Raw genomic sequence first — 19,333 nt, 5'->3', positions numbered from 1 at the left:
TTTACACTCCTAAAAATGCAAAAAAGTCTGGGAGGGAAAAACCCAGGGATTGAAATTCCCAGTGAGGTGTAAGTGACTGCTGACATCACAACCTTTCTGGACAACAGTTTGGGAAAGGTAATGAAGGCACCTGAGGCTCTGGCGTGGAGTTGGGTGGCAGAGATGCTCTGACAGGGAACTGATTCCTGGGTGTGGCGTCAGGGCCCTGGGTGTGAATCCCAGCTCTGCTGTTTACTAGATGTGTGACTTTGAGGAAGCCTTGGGACTTCTTGGGGCCTTAGGCTCTTCTTCCTCATCAAAGGCACTGGTCCAGAACTAAAAACTGTTTTAGAACGCACCTTTAGGAAGGGATGACTTATGCTTAGAATACCTAGGATCTCAGCTCATTACTAGCGCAGATTCCCTTAGTCAGTAGCCACTTGCTCACATCTCTCCTCAACTCCGCATTCAGTGGTGTCAAGTTAGTAACTTGAAATCGGCCATAGTGGGAGTATTTACACCACAGGAATTGGCAAATGCTGTAAATGACCCCCTGCCCCAGAACCAGTTATTCAACCTCTACCAGCACACCACTGTCCTTACCCATAATGAACTGGGGAGCCTCTCGAGCATTTCCCCAAGCACGTGCTGAAATGAGGGAGTCCAAGAATGAGTAGGTCAGAGGAGTCAACAGAGCGAGCGTCTGGAGTGAGCTCTCCAGTGCTCCCAGGATGAGGCACAGCCCTGCCCCCTGGGCCTGGCACGTCTTCCCAGGCATATGAGTGAGACCCATCTAGCTGGAGAGAACTAGGGAGGGGAGGGTTCTAAACTTTTAAGTTTTCGAGTTTAATATCTTTAGGAAAGAGGATTTCACTTTGGACTTAAATTCTTCTTTATAAATTTAACAAAAGAGAGAAGTTCAGACTGTTCAAAGCTAGGGAGTGTCTAATGTTGTTAGCTGGAATCACTGTGTACATCCTGGTTTGCTCTTCAGTGTGACATGGTTAGACCTCATCTGAGTGGGACAAACAAGGGGGAGAATGTTTGGCCTCGGTTGCAGTGTGAGCTTGGAGCTAATGTGAGTATTAACTACAGAGGTTAGTGCTTCGGTGGGGCACAGAGGCTTCCTTATCCACTACTGCTCAGAAGTGATGGATGCTATGAGGGGAGCACAGGAAGGGGGTGCAGGAGCACCCTGACATGCTGCCGAGGGGAACAGCCACACCCTCGAAGACCCAAAATCTCGGCCAATCTATATCCATATAGAGGGAACACCTGTCTGCTCCTACATTTCTGTTGGAGCCTATAGCAAGGTGACACGTTTATTTAACAAATTCTTACATAGTGCTTACTATGGGCCGGGCACTGTTGTAAGCACATCACAAATACTAATGCATTTACTCCATATCAAACCCTGTGAGTTAGATACCACTGATGTACTCAGTGTACAGAAGAGGAATGACCCAGAGAGCCCGAGGGACTTGTACTAGTAAGTGGTAATCCTCATTCTTGAGGATTTGAACTCGGTCTAGTACTACCGTCTAGTCTTGCAGCCACTGAGCTCTGATGCCTCCTGGCTGTAGTGTAGCAGAGAAGTTGAAAGCAAAGATTCTGGGGCTAATTATCTGTGTTCAAATCCTGGCGGTGCCAATTCATAGCCATGTTACCTGTGAAGTCGCTACCTTCTTTAATAAGACTGGTAAGGCTGACCCTGTGATTCCCCATTTAGTTCTTCACGTCTGTCTCCCCACTGGAGATACTGTCCCTAGAGGAACAGCAGGGTTACTAACTGTGCCCATAAACCTCCATCATGTGACATCCCAGGTCCTTCCCAAGGGGCCCCTGTCCATCTCCCCCCTTCTCCACCTCATCCCCCTTATTCCAGGGACCTGGGCCATGTTCTGCTTCCTTAACACACCTGTCCCTACATTTTTGCTCCACTTTTTCCCACTGAGTGAAATGCTTTCCACAAATCCCACTGCTGAAACCTGAAGTCCTGTCTGTGCTCTCTGGGTTGACCAGAGTCCATCACTTTCCAGAGGCCCAACTGGATTCCACTGGTCGGAATTCAGGCTCCCTTCTCAGTCCTCCAGGACACATCGACTGTGTCTGGATCGTAACAAGCCCTGTCCCTCAGGGAGGCCCTCACCCTATGGAAGGCAGGGCTGGGTCTGAGATCTCGCGGGGCTCTCAGCCTTTCCTAGGTAGAGGGTCCCCAGAAAACCCTCCGCGGACCACAGGAAGCAGCTCAGTCCAGGGCCCGGGGAAGAGAGCAGCCGTTAGGTACTGACTTGTCCAGGTCACTCTGCTGCCGCTCATAGTATCGCATGACCCGGAGGAGCTGGACGTCCTGGCTCAGGAAGCAGGGGGGGATTAAGCCGTGGATCCCAAGCTGCAGTCTTTCTTCAAGGGTGAAGGCCATACCCTGGAGAGAACAAGAAAAAAGCACACACACATAAATGGATATGCAGGAAACCAAGGAACAGAAGAGGGTCCATCCACAGTCAGGCCAAAGTCACTGTGACTCAGCAGCAGAGCCCTGGACTCGAATCCCACCTCTGCTGTTTAAGTAGCTGGGCAGTCTTGTGCCAGCTGCCTTATCTCTTCTTAGCCTCAGCTTCCTCTTAGAAGAGCATGGAAAATATCCACATCATCAGAGATTTTTTTTGTTTATTTAAAAATATTTTTTAATCTTTAGAACAACTTTAGATTTACAGAAACATTGAGAAGACAGTACAGAGAGTTCCCATATATCTCCTCACCCAGTTTCCCCAATTATTAATATCTTACATCAGCACAGTACATTCGTTAAGAGTTAATGAATCAATAACGCTGTGTTATTATTAAGTAAAGTCCATGGTTTATTTAGATTTCCTTTGTTTTTACCTAATGTTTTGTTGTTGTTGTTCCAGGACCCCAACCAGGATCCCACATTACGTGCAGTCATTGTGTCTCCTTAGGCTCCTCTTGGCTCTGACGGTTCCTCAGACTTCCCTTGGTTTTGATGACCTTGAGAGGTTTGAGGAGCACTGCTCAGGTATTCTGCATGCTATCCCTCTACTGGAATTCGTCTGCTGTTTCTCTCATGACTACAGTGGGGAGGTGGGTTTTGAGGAGTAAGACCACAGAGGTAAAGCGCCATTTTCATCACATCAGATCAAGGGACACACTAGCAACATGACTCAACACTGTAGATGTTGACCATGATCATCTGGCTGAAGTAGTGTTTGTCAGGTTTTTCCACTGTAAACTTACTCCTTTTTTGGAATTCTTCTGCATGGGAGATTTGTCTCTTCTCCCCATTTATTTGTTTATTCAACTGTTTATTTATATTAAAATGAACTCATGGGTATTTATTTCATACTCTGGGTTATAACCCAATACTGCCTTATTTATTACTTTTTTTGCTCAAATTGTTCCAGCTTTGGCCACTGGGAACTTCTTCAGTTGGCTCTGTGTCCCTTTGACATCCTCCTACAATTTTGATTGTTTCTTTCCACTTCTTCTTTCTTTCTTTCTCCCTTCCTTCCTTCCTTCCTTTTTTTTTTTTTTTTTACTAGTACTTCCTACTTTCTGGCACTACAAGAAGCTCCAGGCTTATCTTGTATACTGCCTGTCCAAGTCCTAGAATCAGCCATTTTTTCAAAGAGGCTGGATTCCTTTTTTGGAGTATGGTATTAGAAACCAAGATCTGGGCTCTACTTATTTTTTGTGCTTCTTATTATTGGAGTTTCATTGTTGTTAGTCCCTCCCAGCTGACAGAGCAAGAAAATGAATCTGTATTAAGCTAAATATCAGTTCATACTGTTGTCTTTTAACTCTAATCCATTACCACGTGGATCATTCTAGCCTCACTGCCTTGCTGATCTGTGAGTTCCCATTCCAACAGTGAGAGACATAGCTCCCACCATCTGCTACCCTTTTACTTAATTATTCAGTTCCAGTATACACAGGGAGCAGTATCAAACTGCTAACCTGTACCATGGTGGGAAGCAACGCTATAACCTAGAGCACAGTGCTTAGGTGCGATTGCTTTTGCTTTGGTCTCACAAACTCCTCTCATTTCCAAAGTTACTCAGATCAGCACGTTTCCTTCCACCCTCTTCACTGAGGTTGTATCATACGTCTGTAATACACAGTCACAGTCTGCATTCCTTCCTGGGATCCTTCAGCCTAGCAAATGATTTTTTTTTCAATCTGGATATAATAAGTCCATTGTTTGTACTGTAAAGTTCTATGAGTTTTGACAAAGTCTAATGTCACGTATCCATCATTATAGTATCATATGATATTATAATACTATGTCATTTCAATGCTCTAAAATCCCATGTGCTTTAACTTTTCATCCCTCCTTCCACTCCCTAAGCCTTTGGCAAGTACTGACTTTTTTTGTTTTGTTTTGTTTTGTTTTTACTGTCTGTACAGTTTTGTCTTTTCCAGAATGTCATACAATTGGAATCATACAGTATGCAGCCTTTTCAGACTGGCTTCTTTCGCTTAACAATTTAAGATGCATTGTATTTTTGTAGTTTGAGAACTCATTTCTTTTTATCACTGAATGGCATTCCATTGTCTGGTTGTAGCACAGTTTGTTTCTCCATTTATCTGCTGAAGGACACCTTGGCTGCTTTTAGTTTTTGGTGAATGTAAATAAAGTTGCTATAAACATTTATGCATAAGGTTTTGTGTGGACAAAAGTTTTCAAATCATCTGAGTAAATACATGCAGTTGCTCGATCATATGATAAGATTATATTTAGCTTTTTAAGACACTGCCAAACTGTTTTCTAAAGTGGCTGTACCATTTTGCATTCCCATCAGCGGTGAATGGGTTTCTGTCACTCCACATCCTCTCCAGCAATTGGTATTGTCAATTTTTAATTTTTTAGTCACTGTAATAGATATGTAGTGGTATGTTATTATTGTTTTAATTTGCAACTTCCTATTGACATATGATGTGCATCTTTTTCATATGCTTATTTTTATTCTGTATATCTTCTTGGTAAGGTACTGTTCAGATCTTTTGCCCATTTTTAATTGTTTATTTTCTTATTGCTGAGTTTTAATAGTTCCTTGATCTACGATTTCAAATGCAATCCCTATCAAAATTCAAATGACCTCTTTTGCAAAAATAGAAAAGCCGGTCCTCAAATTCACATGGAATAGGAAGGGGCCCTGAACAACCAAAACCATTTTTAAAAAGAAGATTTCAAAACTTAAAATAAAACTACAGTAGTTAAAACAGTGTGGTACTGGCATAAGTTTAGACATAGATCAACAGAACAGAGTTAAGAGTTCAGAAATAAACCCATACAACCTTGGCAAATTGATTTTTGACAAGGATGCCAAATCCATTCAATGGGGAAAGAATAGTTGCTGGGACAATTGGATTTCTAGATGCAAAAGAATGAAGTTAGACTCTTCTCACCAAATACAAAAATTAACTCAAAATAAATCAAGAGCCTAAATATAAGAGCTAAAATCACAAAACTCTTAGAAGAAAACTTAGGAGTAAATCCTCATGACCTTGCATTTGACTATGGATTCTTTGATATGACACCAAAAGAAAAAATTAGATAAACTGACATCACCTAAAAACTTTTGTGCATAAAAGGACACTATCAAAAAAGTGAAAAGCAACCTACAAAATGAGAGAAAATATTTGGAAATTATATAATAGTTTGATAATAGTTTACTATCCAGAATCTATAAATTAAAGTGCTACAACAAGATAATGAAAAGAAAAACAATCCAGTTAAAAAGTGGACGAATGAACAGACATTTCTTCAAAGAACGTATACAAATGGCTGACAGCACATGAAAAAATATTCACCATCTTTAGTTATTAGGGAAAGTCAAATCAAAACTACAATGAGATAACATTTCACACCCACTAGGATGGCTGTAACAAAACAAAACAAAACAAAACAGACAACAATAAAAACCAAAACAGTAAATAACGAGTGTTGGTGAAGATACGGAGAAACTGAAACCCTCATACACAGCTGATAGGAATATAAAGTGTTACAGTCTTTATGGAAAAATGGTTTAGCATTTCCTCAAAAAGAAATACCATATGACCTGAGGAATTCCACTCCTAGGTACATATACCCAAAGGAAATGAAGGCAAGGACTTAAATGGATTCCTGAGCACCAATGTTCACTGCAGCATTATTCACAACAGCCAAAAGGTGGAATCAACCCAGGTGTCCACCAACATATGAACAGATAAACAAAATGTACACACATACAATAAAAATTTATTCAAACATCAAAAGGAAGTTCTGATACATGCTACTTCCTGGGTGGACCTTGAAAACATTATGTTAGATGAAATAAGTCAGATACAAAAGAATAAAGACTGTAAGACTCTACTCATACAGAATATCTAGAATAGGCAAATTCATAGAGGCAGAAAGCAGATTAGAGATTACTGAGGGCTGGGCAGTGAGGGAGAGGTGAGTTACTGCTTAGTGATCACAGAATTTCTGTTTAGGGTGATGAAGAAGTTTTGGAAATAGCTGTGATGGTTGCACAACATTGTGAATGTACTTCATGCCACTTAACTGTACGCTTAAATGATTTAATCAAATTTTGTTTTTTTTATATATATACACACTTTACACAACTTAAAAAGTTAATAATGTATTATCTCCAAAACCACTGAACTGTATACACTCTAAATAAGTGAATTATGTGGTAGGTGAATTATAATTCAATACAGCTGTTTTAAAAGAATTCTTTGCATAGTTTGGATACAAGTCGAGTATCAGACATGTGTTTTGTAAGTATTTTTCGAGTATGTGGCTCGTCCTTTCAGTCTCTTATCAGTGCCTTTCACAGAGCAGCATTTTCTGGCTGGGGCACTGACGGGGAGATGGAGAGTAAGTAGGAAGCCGTAGAATCTGCTCCTTGGCCCAGTTAAGTCCTATGGAGACTGTCTGCTGGCAGAAGTTGCAGGAACTGTTCCCATAAGGGACACTGGGGGAAGTGGGGACCCTGACTGCCCTGCCTTTATCCCAAAATGATACGGAGCAACACACCGTGAAGAAGCGACACCTTTCCCGTGTAGAACTCTGGGTGGCTCTGCCTAGATGCTCTCGGCTTCCTCAGCCTCCCTGATTTTCTCCCAGCAGACCTTGGCAACAGCCACAGTGGTGTGTCCCTGAATGGCTCTATGGGTGGCGGACATCAACAAGGAAGGGGCCAGAATCCCCAAGGGGGATTGTGTAGGGGGCTGAGAGTAGTTTTTGATTAGCCAGTTAATTATGTAATTCTGTTAACATGACCCCCATTGTAGTCAAGGCTGATGATACCTGGGGCAGCTCTGGTGAAGCCCTCTGTTCATAACACACCCCAAGAAATACACATTTCCTCCTAGAAGTGAAGACGGCCATGTGGGTGATAAGGGAGACCTAAGTGAGGCTGATGGCTGTCCAACCTTCCCAGACTCCCTTGGGGAAGAGAAGCTTGAAAAGGGGGGGAGCATTAGCTCCCCTCATTCCTCCACCAGTGGAAAAATGTCTCCTCTACAATGACTCCAAGTGCTTTTACAGAGAGTTTAATAATGACACGGAGATCCCAGCCCATGTATTGGTCATCCCCACCTTAGAGCTGTTGTTATCATCAGCTCTAAGAAAAGGACCGATAAATACCCAATCTTACTCCATCCTTACAACCCCCTTGTGAGGAGGTTTACAACCTCCACCCTACAGCTGAGATGGCTAAACACGAGAGGTTATGTAATGCTCCTGAAGTCGCACAGCCGTTACCCCCTATTTTATTGCTCCTTAAACCAGGACGCATCTCATAATCAGTAGGTCCATTTGGTGTGATATTATTTTCCCTGACAACTTCTTTGACTAGAGGTAAGTGACAGAACCAAGATTTGATCACAGGCTGCAATCTTGGCCCTACAGTATACACCCTGCCAGGACCTTGGTGAGAGGGACTCAGAAATATGTGAGCTGGGATAGGGAAACGGGGTGAGTGGGAAAAAAATAGAAACAGAGATGGAAAAGGTGGAAAAGAGTTTGACTCCTTGGCTATTCCCAATTTCCTTTTTGTTTTGTAACGGAAATCTCTGAAACTACGAATTCTGGGCTCCTCGTATGTTTGTAGAAAGTAACAACGATGACTCAGCTCATGAACATCCTGAGGAATTGTTCCTCCACGCAGAAGTAGTGCTGGGACTGGAAGAAAGATCTGTCTTACAATAAGCTCGACTCGTTGAAAGTGTGACTCACGGAGACTTTGCAAAGTACTCTCCACACATGAAATTCCCAGCGTTTTCTTCACCGGAGCCCAAAGCCACCAATTCATAAATGCCCCGTCCTGGCCACCAGCTTTGCAAATGTGGTGTGACACCGAGGTCCCCGATCCTTTTGCAGGAAACATCTTGCCTGCTCTAGAGGCTGGGCACTTTCACTAAACACCAGAAGGCACCATTAGACTGTTTACTGGCTGAGTAAGGACGGGGGTCATCTCTCCTTGGCCCCAGGGTCCCAGACAGGCCCAGGCATTTAATTATGACATCACCTTTGTTAATGACTAGCGTGGCTTTTAATAACAGCCCGCTCCTCTCTACAAGGCTAAGTGTTTCTCTTCACTGACTGCCATCACCCTCCTTTGTATTTCAGGAAAAAGTATCACTGTTTAGCAACTGGTAACTAAGGGCTTTAAAAAAAAATTCTTCTAGAAGCTTTTTTTCATCCTGAAGCTCATGTTAAGGCAATTTCAGATTTATAGGTTTGCAAAGCAGAAATGCAGGCACTTTAGCTGTACCATGGTTTCCAAAATAGCACAGGCACAAGACGATCCACTAGGGTTTGAGGGGAAAATGTTAGAACTTATATTTCTCTACCAAAGAAATGAACTTCGCTAATCGGCACTCAGGATCTTGGTCTTTATCTCAAAAGCTCGCATTTCCCCGGAGGTACACCAGGAGTCTTAAGGCAACAGTATGGTTTGTACAACATGGAGGAGTTGACAGCAAGGATCCTTATTTGTTCTCACTGCATTGAGAATTTACAGTTTCTGCATGTCTAGTTAAATGGAGTTATGGACCACATCATCTAGTTTTAACAAAGTCCTCAAAACAGGACAAGTGCCTTTTGAAAAATGGCTGACTCTCTTGGCAGAGAGCAACCCTGTGGTGTTCAGCCACGACACACCAGTAGGGACCTACTAGTTTTGAAATAATCTTTTGAAATATTTCAACTGCTACCCCTCCCAACCTGCTTTGGCTTCTCCCAAGGAACCTTTGGAACCTCCCCAAGATCCAGCAACCAATGGGTTAATGTTTGGCAAAGCAGGTAGCTTCAAGATCCCGCTCTGGCACGGAAGGCCTGGGATTGTCCTGATTGGTCAGTGCCCACGCTGCACCACTGTTGATCTTGTAACCATCACCACTTTACCTATTGTATCATCTTCCCTGAATGAGTATCTCTGGCCCAGCCACTGAATGCCTGAGCTCAGCCCAGGACAAAACTTACCGGCATCATAGAGAAGATATTTGAATAGATCCCACCATCAAAGGGCAGGGCTCAAAGGCTGCAAGCCTGTCAGGTTGTGTCCCTGTCCCAGCCTCCTGCTGTCCAGAGACCCGGCTTCCCAGTGCCCAGTTCCTCAAGACAGAGATCTCCTGAGCGGAGGTCCCAGCCCCTCTGGGTGATCTGCCTATTGCCTCTGGATCCAGAGCCCTGCTGTACGCTTGACAGTCTCTCCTCATCCACTCCACAAGCGTTTATGGGTTCCTACTTTGTGCCAGGTGTGCCCTGTTAGGCAATGGGGAGTCCTAAAAGGAGCAGGTGCGGTCACTGCCCTCCTGAGTCTACTAGCAAAGACACATGGGTTAACGTACACCAGTGACCCTTGGGCAGGCCACTTCTCTAACCTATGAAGTGGAGGGCTGACCATTTCATGTGCTGTGGGATTAAATGAAATAACACATGTGAGATGCTCAGCACGGGAACTGGCACACAGGAAGTGCTCGGTGAAGGCCAGCTGTTCCCCTTCGTACCATTACTACTGGTTCATGGGGGCAGGGGGACCCAAGAGAGCTCGTTAGCAATGCTAGAGATAAGCCCTGAAGGTGGTCAGGGGCTAGTCTGGCAGAACAGGGGCTGAAGCGACTTCACTTCATCAGGCATAATTGCTTATCCAATGGCCCAGGCAAGGTTCCCACCTCTGCAGCCCCGTGCACTCCATCCCCTCACCCGGCCCCAACAGACCCACTTACTCTGGATGCCACGCTCTGACTCACATTCAGGACCCCTGCCCACCATGCTCTGACTGCTTCCCTTCTCCACCTTCCAATTCCCCGTCCAGGCTGCCTCCTCCAGGAGGCCTTCCCTGACACCCCATTTCACACAGCTCTTCCTTTTCTCTCAGAGTCAATGTTATACAGTTTAGCACATGAAAAGTGTTTCCCTTTTGATTTTCTGAGAATTAATTTCTATATAATAAACTCGGGGTAGTGGCAAGCAGATACTTTGAAGCAGCTAACACAGGTTGTAGCACAAAAATATCATCACTGGTAGGGGAGCATATGGCTCAGTGGTAGGGTGCGTGCTTAGCATGCATGAGGTCCTGGGTTCAATCCCCAGTACCTCCATTAAAAATATATATATATATATCATCACCAATAACAAGAGCGATCATTATCTTTCACTGAGCACCCACTGGGTTAGGTCAAGCACTTCAAACCTGTCATCTCATTTAACGCTCGCAGCAACTCTGGGTTAACAGTCCCATGATTACTATCCTTTGGACTAGGAAACTGAGGCCAAAGGAGTAAGTAACTTGCCCAAGGTCACACAGCAGGTCGATGGAAGAACCAGCGGAACCCAGATTCAGTTCACGTGCTTGCAAAGTTCACACACCTTCCTCTGTGCTAACCACCTGCTCCTGAGAGTTGACAGATTAAACAGTTGTTGACTGAGTTGGCTTTGATTTGTTTAGCGGTAGAATTATTCTGCTTCTCCAAATACAGCCAGTTACCTATTAATAGTTCAGCTACTGCTAAGTGCCCTCTGTATTAGCACCAGGCCAGCTGGCCTATCTGCACACAGGTGCGCTTGTACGCCTATGATTATGTTCTTGGCCCATGACAGACACGTAGCCATGTTCCTCAGACCATGTTTCCTCAGCATCATTACTGAAAGGAAGGATTAGCAGACACACATGTAACAGTGAAGGTTTTCTGTTTCACCCTCATTACATCATGCTCTGAGCTGACTGCTCATGCGACAACCAGCTTCCTCCATCCACCAACTGCACAGCAGAGAGCAGCAGTGGCTGGGAAAGAGCAGGGGGCAATCAGCTCCGAAACTGCACATTAAAGCTGATGAGCTGTTAGGGGACCAGAAGGCATTTCCTCCTCCTTTTGCATAGTATTTCACGACCTTATTTGTTTGGATTTTTATGAGTTAGGGTGACGTGGACTCCAGTTGGAGACAGGAAGTGACAGGAAGGGATTACTGAGGTGGCTGGTCTCTGACTGAACCCCAGGTTTATGAGGGCCCCTGAGCACACTCCTGGGATGGATATATGGGGGTCTTAGAAACACAAGCATTGGGAAGTCTTAGCAGACACAGACCTGAGAATGGCCTTCCTCCCAGACATTCTTCTATGGTCAGGTGCAAAATTACAGATCCAGAAACACATCGTAAATTCCCCAAGGGGGAGTGGAGGATACACTGCTCCTTACTGCCCAGAACCAACCCTAAGCCAGTTTTGTGCTCACAGACTGAATTTGGGTGCTGCAAGCTGCAAATGTGTGGAGGCTGCCTGTGACCTTTCCATCTATGGTGTACACAGGTCTTGCTCGAGTCGGACATACAATTCAATTTCCCTTCCATGGGATGATGACCAGGACCCAGAGGTGCTGCACTCACACAGCCAGTATGGAGGAGTGGGAACTATGAGACAAAGCTCTACATTCAGGCCCCCTGTTCCGGGCTGTATGATTCTGGGGGAAGTGACTTCACCTCTCTGAGTTTGCTGCGTTCACTGCGTGGTAGTATCAATCATATAGGAACATGAATGTTGAGATCTCTTTGTAAATTCGAAGATGTGGCAGAAAGGTTAAAAAAAAAAAAAGGCTGTGAGTAAGCAATTTAGCAATTGCCCTTTATGGTATTTATTTCCTTTCTAGTCTCATTTCCCTTCAAGACAATAAGTTCCTTGAGGGCAGGGACGATGTCTCGTGAACTGTGTGACCCTTTGCTTGGCACATCTTGTATGTTTTTAGTGCCTTGTTTGTTTCTAAAATGGTCTCATGTGGTTTATATCATTTGCTCCCAGACAGGGCAGGTGTTGCTATGCCTACTTATAGAGGAGGAAAGGGAGGCTCAGGTGGGGTCAAGGCCAGGCTGAGGGCATGTGGCTGGTACATGTTATTCAAAAGCACATAAGAATAATGGCTCTTTCAATTATTCTGCCGTTGGAAGACTAGTTTATGCAAAATTGTTGGATAAGGACCAACGTGGAAGAGAAATGAGGAGTCTGCTCCGGAAACCCTTGGTGACGCTAGGATTTTGTTCTACCTGGACAGGGGACAGAGATGGCTACCTGGAAGGCTTATGAATCATTCTGTCGGCAAAACTCCCTGCAGTGGTTTGAATGCTTCATGACACTCACTTCCCAAAAGGCTATTATTGAAAATTCAAATAATATTGTTCTTGGCACCCTGATGGCCCTCTAACTCAGCCGAACCTCAACAGAGAAACGGCAGAGGAAGGCGACGGGCAGGGGAGCTGCTGAGGACCAGGGAGTACTGCTTCCTCCCTCCAACCACACAACAGCTCTTTGATGGGCCCAGCCTGGGAGGACTGGGTCAGAAAGTGAACTACGACCAGAAGGAATAAAATAAACAGAACTGAACAGGCGACGTGCACACATGGCTGGTGTGTGCTGGTGAGTGGGTGGAGGTGCCAGAACTGGATGTGAAACCGACCAAGGACAAGTTCACCTTATGGGGCAATTGTCCAGTAGATCATTGTTAACCTGTCCCAGCCCTGATGTTACCAAATCCTCCTCCTCCTGGGCAAGGACCTCAACTCTCCCACCCCACCAGGCCAACCAGGAAGGTCATTTTGCCCTGGAGACAGATGACCAATGAGCACACAGGAGAGCAGAGCAACCAGTCTCCTTCTCTGTCCACCATCACTTAGGACTGAATTTATAACAACTGTTTATATTTGATGGCCCCTTCGGGTTTTACGAGGCCGCTGTATTCCCTTTGTTCTGTCTGACAATCTCAAAAACCAAAAAGAATATCCTGATGACAGTGGTTCCCAGACTTTGCTACTCATTAGAACTGCTTAGGGGGCTGTTAAATGCCCAGGTCACATCCCATACCCACTAAGTCAGAATTCTGGGGATGGGAGCCTCGATGAGTTATTAAAGGTCCACAGATGATTCCAGGGTACAGCAAAGTTTGGGAACCAGTGCCCTCTCAGGTAGGCTATGAAAGTGTTATGCTCATTTCACAGAGGGTTTAACAATTTACCTAAAATCAACTGAATTATTGGTTCATTAATGCATTTACAGAATCATTCATTTAACAAGTATGTTTTCAGGACCATCCGTGTGGCAGACATCAGACATACAACGTGAGACTAAATATATATGGGCCCTGCCCCCATACAGTTTCAGTCTTGTGTTCTTTTCATTCAAACTAGGGTCTTCTGCACCCCCCTTCCCCTTTATATTTTGGAATTAACCTGGAAGTAAGCAGGCTCCTTTAGCGCCTGGCAGGCTGGGGTGCCCAGAAAAATAGCACTAGTGGCATTTTTGCTGGAGTTCAGGTGTGCGGTGAAGATTACCCACGAGGCGCCACAGAGGAGAAAGCTCAGGCTTTGAAGTCACCAGCCCTGGATTCAAATTGCGACTCTCCCCCCACCAGCTGTGCGATCCCGGACGACATTCTTAACGTCTTTTATCCTCAATTTGCTCAACTATGGAATGAAGATAGTAATACCCATTTCAAAAGATTGTGGTAAAAACTAACTGAGCCTCCTGCATGGTGTGCCCAGCTAGTGGCTGGCGTATCTGAGGCCCTCAGTAAACAGAGCTGTGCCTGGGTCCTCGCCAGATGCTGAGTACAGCGGGGAACACAAGGGTCCCTGAACCACGCGCACAGCAGCCTCGAACATCCTTAGAATTTCTCATCCTATTTATTCCTCCCTCTCTAACCTCTATCTTCAACCCATTCTGTTCGTCTTCCTTGGTACTCAAAGCTGGGACACCATTTACTTGGAATTTAAGGGTAAGTGCCCAATAAATTTTCATTGGTGATGTGGACCTAAAATGCAAATCTAAAATTAATGAGAGAAACACAAAGCAGACCGGACTGAAAGTTAAAATCTGAAGTACTGGGAATGCTTTTTGAACTGTATTTCCACTTTAAAATTAGATTTATATTAAAAGAAAGAGAAAGGAAAATGTAGAACCTCAAACTATGTGAATTTTTCTTCTCACCAGTGTTTAGTTTATATAATCAACATTAAATTGTTTCTTTATTCCCTCCTGAGATTGAAGCTAATCCTTGCAACTTATTGAATTTGAGAGACTCTTTAAAAATTCCTCATTTCATAAACATGATTAGCTCTGGGATCTCTGTGTTTAGGGACTACAGGAATTCAATCAAATCACTCTTGTTCATTGGTGATTTCCTAAAGGGTCACTGGAATTCCTCCAAGTGTTGGCTCGGCTGTTCCAGAGTGACGTTGTCTCCTCTGAAGGAAGCGGTGTTGACATTCACAGAGAACTGTAGGGTGACCTCGCCTCCAAATGTCTCAAAATAAACAGCTCTGTGCCCTCGGCTATATTTAGTGCCATTTAGCTACCAGGCTCTTCTAAAACCTTTGTCCTGTGATAAGTTAAGTCAATATTTAAAGTTCTCCTTTAAAGGACCAACAAATAGCTTATTGTAAATTAATGCTGATTGGCTAAATATACCACTGAATGATTGATTGGGTCATTATTGAATAGTCTGGAAATTTGCTTTTATAGATGAAATTTGTGGGTAGTCTATATTTTATAACTTCTATTAAATTAATAAAGATACTAGTACTATTTCTTTAGCGCCTACAAGGGACAGGCTGTGGTAGATACTGAATGAACCAATGCACTATTTCAATTTTGTCCTTTTACCACATTCCTACGAAGTGAAATGTCTGCCCCAACTTACATAGTTAATAAGTTGTGGGGCTGGAATATGAACCCAGGTCTGTGTGCCATGGAAGCCCATTCTCGTAATCACTATTTTGCACACGTGGTTTTGCATTGTTTGTTATGATTTTGAATATTCTAATAATAACCTTTGTCAGCCACAGTAAAGACAGAGTTTGATCAGTCTACTGAAGTGATTTCCTGGCTGGCCTTATCCCACTGGGCCCCAGCCTTTTACCTTTAACACCTTCTCTACAGGGAAAAGGGAGAAGCTTGCAGCAACATTCAGTGTTTCCTCCCCCAAAGTGGGGGAATAACGAGGGCAGGGAACAGAAGGTAAATATTCTCCCCAGGAGAATAAAATACAACTGTTTGTAAAACTCAACCAAACTCTAGCTGTGAACTCAGTTTAGTAGGGAAGCTCAACATTTAAAAAAAATAACATGGAAGAGTAGAAAATTGCATTGCCGTTGCATCACATTTAGCACCGGCAAGTACTGTTTTGCTAAACTTTTGCTTAATAGGGAGTGTACGTGTGTGCTCGCGTGTGCGCATGTGTATTGAGTATCCGTGCACTGGCTTGTGATGTAAAGTGTATTTTTAAGTGCAGGTCGTGGTTTGAACATTTCGAGAAACACCACAGCATAGAGTAATGATTACGAGCGATGGAGTCAGACTGCCAAAATCCGAATACCAGCTTTGACTCTTACTAGATGCTCGGCCTGGGTACACTACTGACTTTTCAAGTTTTAGGAGCCTCCTCTTCTGTAAAACAGGGCTGATAACAGTACCCACTTCATAACGTGTGTCGCATGCAGCAGGGTGTCTGATGCTTAGCTAGGACTCACTAAGCAAATGTCAGCTCTTGTGCTTTTAAACAAAGCAGTTTGGGTGATAATTTGGTGACAAAAGCAATGCTTTGCATTATGCCCCCAGAATCATTTTAATTCCAGACACAGACATCCATCTGCTTCCTGGGTATCCCCACCTACATGTCTCACAGGCCTGTCGAACTCCACATGCTACAAACCAAACTCATCTGTCTTCTAGGCCAACCCTCTCTCCTCATTCTCTACTTAACAATGGTATCACTGGGTAGCTCAGTAGAAATTTGAGAGTCATTCTGGATTCCTCACAACCCAGCCCAAATACGCAGTCATTACTAAGTCCAGGTGATTTTCTATCTCCTAAATTGTTTGAATTTCTTTCTCTGTTATCCACCTTCTTCATTCTCATCTTCCCCTTCTCTTTGAGACCGACATCATCCCTGATCATCTCATAAACTAATGGTTCTACAACTCCTGGGCTCCGGTCTTAATCCCTCCCACCCCGTGCTCTCATTGTCCCAGCCCTTGAATACATCTTTCAGAACTTCTGCCAGTCTGACATTTTCCAGAAACCAAATTTGATCATTTCACTGCCTAACTTAACATCTTTATCAAAGCCTGCAAGGCTTTCCATTAGCTGTGCACCATTTTTGGTTTTGTCTCCTGCCAACCTCTCTGAGTAGCCCTCAACATAACAAACTCCTTTGCCATTCCCAGAGGAAGCGGGCATTTTCAAGCCTTTGTGTGCATGTGCTGGCTCCTCTGCTGAGTATGCCCTCCTATTACCATCTGCTAATCACTCTAGTGCATAGAAGGATGAAAGGTCATTGACTTAGTACTTAAGCACCCTGAGTCTCAAAATTCAGTGCACATGGGGAGCTCTCAAGTTGCTGGTTTAAAACTCAACACCTAGACCACCTAGACCGGTACTTGTGAATGCTGATCCCAGCAGAGTCAGGGTTTTCACCTGCACCCCTGGTGATTATGAGGAACTGCAACAGAAGTGGAGATAAAAGTTTTGCACAAACGCTAGTCCACAGCACACAAACTCAGGAGTGTAGGTAAGTATCTTGTCTTTGAATATTTCAATAGAAATCCAATTAGAATTTCCAAAGGAGTTGGGGTGGGTGGATGCTGACTTATTAGTAAAGATTTATCTTTTTGAATGAGCAGCAATGACAAGAAGGAAAAATACTGCTATTTAATATAATTGTTAATGTTATTGACTTAAACTATGAAGACTACAGAGGCCAAAGCACAAGGGTGTCATTCAATCATTACACTCAGTTGTAGCAAGATCTCTCTTTGCCCCTAGTGGGAAACCCCATGAGAGTCCTGGCAATGAGTAAGTTTATAAGATAGAGAAAATCACCTGTACCCCTCTGGAAGAGACGAAAGCTGAGTTCTTTCCACTGAATCTGAATCACAGGGATTTCTCTGTTATTTTCCATAGTAAGGAGAAAAAAAAAAAAAAGACAGACAGACTATGGAACAGAAGCTTCAAGTTAAGTGTCTGGGCGTTCAGGGCAGTTAAACATTGGTGAGATATCAAGATCATTAAACACTAGTGAAAAATCAAGATTAGAGACCGGCTTTTTATAGGGAACAAATCTCTGAAGCATTTTTATGGCTGAAAGTTAATGCAAACCAGATAACCCGAGTCTTGCAGATAAGGAGCTTCAGAAGCTTTTCTCACCTCTGTCTCTGCTGAGCTGTCCACCACCTGGCCCACGCTTCTTACTCCACCTAACCCTCATTCACTCATTCATTCATTCACTCACTCAGCTAGCAGGTTCTGTGTGACGTGCACAATTCTAAGTGCAGCTGAGAGATGGCAAAGCCCATCTCACCTTCCAGTAGGGAAAATTAACACAGATGATATAAGACAAAGAGATTCATCATTCACTCAAAGTTACAAAACAAGGGGTGCCATTCATCTGACAAAAATTCGTTAAGGACCTACTTTGTGCAAGGTAATGTGGTAGGCGTGGGGATGCAGCTGTGCAAAAGAGAAGCTCCTACCCCCATAGGGAAGACAAGTATTAAATAAATAATTATCCACGTAATTAGCTCATGGTAAGAAATACTACAGAGGAGATGCAGAGGATGCTATGAACGCATGGAAGGAACTGGGAGCCCTGATGTAGTTTCCTCTGGGGGGGGGGGAGCAGAGTGTGGTGACTAGGAGAGCCTTCCTTAGGAAGCTACCTTCGAGATAAGATATGAAAGATAAATAAAGAGTTAATTAGGCCATGTGCCAGGACAGAGTTGAGCAGGGAAATATTCTAAGTGGAGAAGAAAACAGCATGCTCAAGGCTCAGAAAGGGGAGGCAGGACCAAAACGGTGCAGTGTGTGGGCAACTTTGTTAAGGACTTAGGTTTTCAGCCTCAGGGCAAGGGGAAACAACAGAAAGGTCTGAAACAGAGACCTAATTTACTTTGTGGTTTATTTTATTTCGTTTTTTTGCAAAAGATCACTTTGGCTACAGAGAAGAGAATGGGGGGCACTAAGAACGTGCTGATAAATTAGGAATTTCCTGTTACAGTGCACATAAAAGGTAATGGCAGCTTGGACTAGGACGGCGGGGTTCAGGTGGAGAGAAGCGAGAGGATAAGAGATGTGCGGAGGAGATGATGGCAGGACTGGGCTGGAGAAAGTCTATAAGCTGGTGCCAAAGTCCTCAATGAATAAAGGGTGGTAAACGACAGTGATGTAAAGGAGGAAAGGTCAGTCCCTCTAAATAGCACAACTCTTAGAAAAAGAACAGAGAAGTGGTTTTTGTTGCTATGGGAGTTACCTGTTTGTTTAAATAAGAGGATGGGAGAGGACAGTTCTCTAAGTGGCCTTAGGGAGTAAAAGGGTACTTAACCTATGTCCTGACTTGAACGGTTGTGGAGGGTGAAAAGGAGCATGAGAGGGGTTTGGAAGGAGCAGTCAACTCAGGTTGGGGGTAGGTTTTAGTTAATAGATGGAGCTGAAGAGAACGTCCTGGAGGAGACTGAAGATAGAAGAGAAGGTCGTTATTCCTGAACTCCAAGTGGAAGGGGATGGGATGGAGACTGGAAGGCTGGTCAGAGGCAACAGCGTACAAACATGAAGGTTTGATAGAGAAAGAGATGCAAATAAAGGAGGAGCTGGGACTGTGAGGAAGGGGGCTAATGACTTGGGTTACAAAGGAGGCGGACGGAAGGCTTTGCAAAGAAGTTTCTATCTAAGCTGTGCTCTAGTAGAAGTTCCGCCGGTGGGCAAAGGAGAGGGAAGCAGTCGGGATAGAAGGATCAGCATGCATGAAGATGCAGGCCAGGGAGGCATGCTGGCAAGGCCAGGGCGGCTTGCTTCCGTGTTGCTGC

General features: G+C 44.1%; 1 protein-coding gene across 6 annotated transcripts in view; it reads right to left on the bottom strand.

Annotated features, from left to right (window-relative positions):
- The window catches only part of ME3 (malic enzyme 3), a 168,412-nt gene that overhangs the window by 90,205 nt on the left and 58,874 nt on the right, over positions 1 to 19,333 (bottom strand). For 5 of the 6 annotated variants that reach the window (XM_072969037.1, XM_072969034.1, XM_072969036.1 and 2 more), the window contains one exon: positions 2,271 to 2,404. In XM_072969037.1, the coding sequence (XP_072825138.1) occupies positions 2,271 to 2,404 (134 nt within the window). Of the gene's footprint in view, positions 1 to 2,270; positions 2,405 to 2,865; positions 2,884 to 19,333 lie in introns of those variants that run through there. The other variant, XM_072969040.1, reaches the window with a different exon arrangement.

This window comes from Vicugna pacos, chromosome 10 (assembly GCF_048564905.1).
Source record: "Vicugna pacos chromosome 10, VicPac4, whole genome shotgun sequence".
In the NCBI taxonomy this organism is placed as follows: Eukaryota; Metazoa; Chordata; class Mammalia; order Artiodactyla; family Camelidae; genus Vicugna; species Vicugna pacos.
This window is presented reverse-complemented; position numbering and strand designations above follow the sequence as displayed.